General features: G+C 25.7%; 1 protein-coding gene across 1 annotated transcript; it reads left to right on the plus strand.

The window, feature by feature from the left end:
• The first annotated feature begins 1,206 nt into the window (after positions 1 to 1,206).
• LOC145835132 (uncharacterized) lies at positions 1,207 to 3,049 on the plus strand. The gene is made up of 3 exons (XM_082942682.1): positions 1,207 to 1,299; positions 1,625 to 1,735; positions 2,761 to 3,049. The coding sequence occupies exons 1-3, from the start codon at positions 1,230 to 1,232 to the stop codon at positions 2,910 to 2,912; spliced, it is 333 nt and encodes a 110-aa protein (XP_082798808.1). The 5' UTR covers positions 1,207 to 1,229; the 3' UTR covers positions 2,913 to 3,049.
• Positions 3,050 to 4,880: the final 1,831 nt, after the last annotated feature.

The raw sequence follows: 4,880 nt of genomic DNA on the forward strand, positions 1-4,880 counted from the left end.
CTCGTGGCCCATACATTTCTGCCATGGCTAATTTTGGGAAACCCTGCTCTAAAGTGCTACATACTATCTTTAAATAGTAAAGTGTTTAATTATTTTATACAACAATTTAGTATTTAGAACGGCGTGTTTTAAATTAAAATTTTAGCGTAAAATGCAATTAGTTTATCTTTATATTTGTTTATAGTCAAAAATTAGCTGTTTATAAGCTTTTCCAAAACACTTTACAAAAATAAAACTTTACAATACTCACATAGCATTTTAGTATTTAGCTATATATCATCTACCAAATTGCTAAAATTTTTAGTGATTGTATATTTAAAAACTATAAAGTGATTATTATTACGGAAAACAAAAGGGGTTGATTGAATTAGTATGATCAACCCTTTTGTTAAACTTGAGTTTGTCTAACGGCATACGAAATTCCACGGTTCTGCTCTGTAGGCTTTCGCCGATGTTGTTGCTAAATTAAAATGGTATATATATACGTAGCACTATAGATTTTAAGAACTAACTGCAAGACTTAATGCACTTGTTAAAATGTTATTACATCAGATTTAAGCTATATCTGGTCAAAGAAAGATCATAAAAGAAATAAAGAATAGCATCCGAGAAAACCTACGACCGGTTTTGTCCTTAATAATATTGTTAAGGACAAATACAGGTCGAGTTACGATTAAGTTTTGCATTTTAGTTCACAAAAAACACTTAGTTATTTTTACAAAGCTTTTATGATAATAAATTTTCACGTTCAGTATTGCTTTTCAGACAAAACAGTTTACTTTGCAAAATTTTATAAAACAATGTTAATTTTTAACAGCTGGGCTACTTAAATGTTAGAGAACTCGATATTAAACTTTAAAAGAATGAAAGAATTAAAGTAAGTTGTTTGAGAAAAATATACAGTAGTAATTCCTCCAACCTAGACTGAACAAATGCTAGAATATTAATAGTAACTAATACTTTTTTAATTAAAAGTATTCCAACAAACATTTGAAATTCACATTAATTTTTATGTAAGTTTGTTGCCAAAAAATAACTTTTAAGCTATTTAACAATGACAGTTTACATTTTTTATTAACATAGACTGAAATAAATATGGAAATAATTGAAAATATGTCGCTTTATGTACTATTTTCTACGTCATAATTGCCTACAGCAAAACTATACATTGCAGTGTTGAATTATGGTGCAACACAGCTTCGAATTTCCGTTCTAAGGCTTTATAGATCATGACAACTTTATTTGTTCAAGAAAGTTTGTTTGCAATAATTCTTTTTTTAAACTCAATATCAATTGAAGGTAAGGGTTTTTATTTTCTTTAAGTTTTTTTTCAAACTTTGTAGTTTATTGAAACGTTGTGAGTTAAATATTACAGGAAAGTTTACTCTAAAGTATTAAAACAGAACCAAATATAAATTAACTCTTTTTATCATTAGAAGTTAAATTTTAATTAATTAGAACTATACGTTTGTTAACAAGATAATAAAGTTTTACATTTAGTAAGATCTATATAAACTAACACGTCATCATGACTGTATAGTTCTATGAGACAGGTTAATTATTTAATAAACTAGTTAGGTAAAAAACTCGATTGTTTATTATTTTTTTAATACATTTTTTACAGCAACAGAATCAAAAAATCAAGTGGTGACTGAATCTATTTTACCTCAAAATGGAAGTGAAGCCCATTCTCTTACTACAAGCTCAGAAGGACTTGGTGAAAAGAAAAATATGAGTTAGTTGAGTATTTCACTTTTTAAAATTTTTAAATTGAAACAAGTACTAAAATGTTACCGTAAAGTATTATTTTATACGTTATTTTGTAACTGTTTACAAATGAATTATTCAATATAAAATTTATTGTGGTTTAAACTTAACTGTTGCACTGTAAGCTTTTTGTACGACTTTTAGATTTGCGCGGTTTGCTTTTTTCTACAACTGATATTATTAACCCCTGACCTAACCCTTCGCATTTGATACATAGATTCTAACCCTTTCCCCTAGCTCTATAGTCACTTAACTTAAGAGTTGTGCCTTTCTTACCTCCTGGGTAGAAATGCCACTCATCTAAGACTGCCGCTGTGCTAAAAAATTTCTCTGCCCAAAAGAGTCACAAGTAAACTTTTGTGGTTTCCTAAGTTATGCTTAGACATAAAATATATTTACTTAAAGAAACGAATTCTATACTTTTTTTAATTAAACATTTAATTGAAATCCTGTATATCAAGATACTAAAAAAATTTACAGAAGTTTTAAAGTTAATAAAAAAAATAAGTAAAAATAACTATAAAACTTTCTGTGTAAAATGTACCTTTAATACTTAAATCTATTTTTTAGTTAAAACAGTGAAATAAATTTTTGCTGTTAAAACTTTTAATTAAACTAGTAGTTTAAAAAGTACCATTTAATAATAGGGCTTTATTATTGCTTATTATATCACATTTTAGGTTTCAGATAGTATTGATAGTTTTTCTATGAAAATTTGTCTAAACAAATGCGGCCCGTAGAAGATTTTTTTTACAGTGTTGCCCGCTACTTATAAAAGTCTGCCGATACCTGGTAACAACTCTAGACTTCGATATTCAGATCTAAAGAATTTTTATATAAAATTTGTTTTACTGCCTTAAATCATTGAAGCCTGTAACTAACGTTTAAACAGCATATTAAAGTTGTTCCTTTGCGACTACTACCATTATTTTCTACTTTTAAATATAACAAAAGTGATACACTTAAAACATTTTCAACTTATAAAATAAACAGGCGTAGCAAAATATTTGGTTGGAGTTTATTTTATATGTTTCGTTGCAATAGTGGTCTACTTTGTGTTTTCGGTCGCACATGCAATACGAAAGGTGAACAGGATTCCTGCAAGAACCAAGGAAGAAGTTTTTGACAATCCTGTTCAGTTTTGATATTTTTGTTTAAGCTGCCTGGTCTGTAGTTCAATTCTTTAAATGTTTTGATGTATATTTAGTTATTTTTAATCACTTTAAACAATTTTAAATAATTATTAACTAAATTATATTTACATATTTAGACATACTTTGATAAAGTCAAACCAGTTTTTGGTTTTTATAAATGATCACTATCAAGAATACAAAAAAATTTTCTACATTTTTACCTAAAGCTAACATTAAAAACAAAAAACATTGGATGTTGTAAGTTTTGTAGAAATCTTTATTAGTAGTTAGAATAAAAACAAATTAAAATCATTTGAAGTAATAAAAAAATGTTTGCATATATTTTTTGTTTGTATTTTTGACCTTTAAACAAAAATGTTTTTTAGAGAAATAAGTTACATGTTAACAGTATCGAGTAATCTAAAATTTCTTCTATTTCCTCAGCTGTATGCCATTAATTACTATAAACTTAAAAATTAAAAAATTTCTTTTGTTTTTATTATCCTTCTAGACAAAATATGTTATTGTCTACAAAAGATTTTAATTTTTTTAACTATCAAAAATAATATGTCTTAATATATCTGCTAAAATCTTTATAGTTTGATAATTATGTATAAATTTCATTTAATGTTTAATTTTAAGTCGAACCAGAAAAGATCAAATCTCAAGAAATATGTGCTCGAAAAAATATATTAGTAAACCTTGAATACCATAAGTATTTTTTTATCAAGTTTAAAAGTTTTTACAATAGTCACTGCATAAACTAAGCTAAAAATAAGCAAACTACAGGTAAGCAAAAGCCTTCATCCGATAATTTTATTTTATTTAGACAACTTTGCAAAATAAGGTAATTTCTTTAAAAGTAAAAAATATAATACTTTCCAAAGTTAATGTAAGTAACAATGGCTCAGGTTGTAAATATCTTTATGAAAAGTTTTGTTTTCTTAAATTAAATCAATTTAATATAAGTTTACAAACATAGGCTGCGAAAAATTCCATTGATTAAGTCGGCCACTTTTTATAAAAATATCTAAACTAAATGTATATTAAACACATTAAAAAGAGTTTTAAGACTTTTAATAAACATCATTAAAAAAGAATACTACTATTTTAAACAGACAATAATATTTTATTTACAAAAATTGGTGTTGTTATAAAATCAAAAAATGTTTTATCATGAAAATTATACAATTGAACAAAATTAAAACAAAAGTTTCTATCAAAAATAGCAAAGTAGTTATACGCATTCAAAATATAACATGAACGTGTTTTCAAATGACTTAAAAAAACTGCTTTAAAACAGATAAAATTTAGCTTGTAAACCTACAGAATTTCTAGTTTAGCTTCAAAAAATGTAAGAAACATAAAAAACACTACAGAACGTTTCAGTTTTTTTACTTTTTTTGGCAAAAGGTGGTGAAAGGTAAAACACAAAGTAGTAGAGAGGTAACTCGCAAATGTGATTGTATTAGCTGAATGATGTATTCATTCATTCGATTTGACAAATCGAACAGTAAAAAGGTGAACTTTTTTTTTGGCAGCCAAATACAATCAGATTCACATTTTATTGTAGTTTTCAATACAATGATATCTGTGACTTTGTTCGAGCAAAATTTGTTTTTGTTTGTCGCATAAAACTTTAGTAATATATTATACCTTTTATAAAGCATGCTACTTAAACTTACAGATTAATTATATTGGTCTTTTTTAGTGAAAGTTATTGTACGTAATTTTTGTTTACAGTTTATTCTATCTCAAAAAGACATTTTTACAATGTTTTTAAAAGTTTTTATCCGAAAAAAAAAATTTATAAACAATTTGTAGTGTTTTAAAACTGTTATTTGCTTACTAAATTGAATTTAGTTTAAAAAAGTAATGTTCTGCACACCCAAATAAAGACCAAAAATCCTCTACTTTAGTTAGCTTTTTATTAAGCTGAACAGTATTTTTTATGAACAGTTAAATTGTTAAAATAAACAA

The sequence above is a fragment of the Thalia democratica genome, chromosome 4 (genome assembly GCF_965202585.1).
Source record: "Thalia democratica chromosome 4, ktThaDemo2.hap1.1, whole genome shotgun sequence".
Classification (NCBI taxonomy): domain Eukaryota; kingdom Metazoa; phylum Chordata; class Thaliacea; order Salpida; family Salpidae; genus Thalia; species Thalia democratica.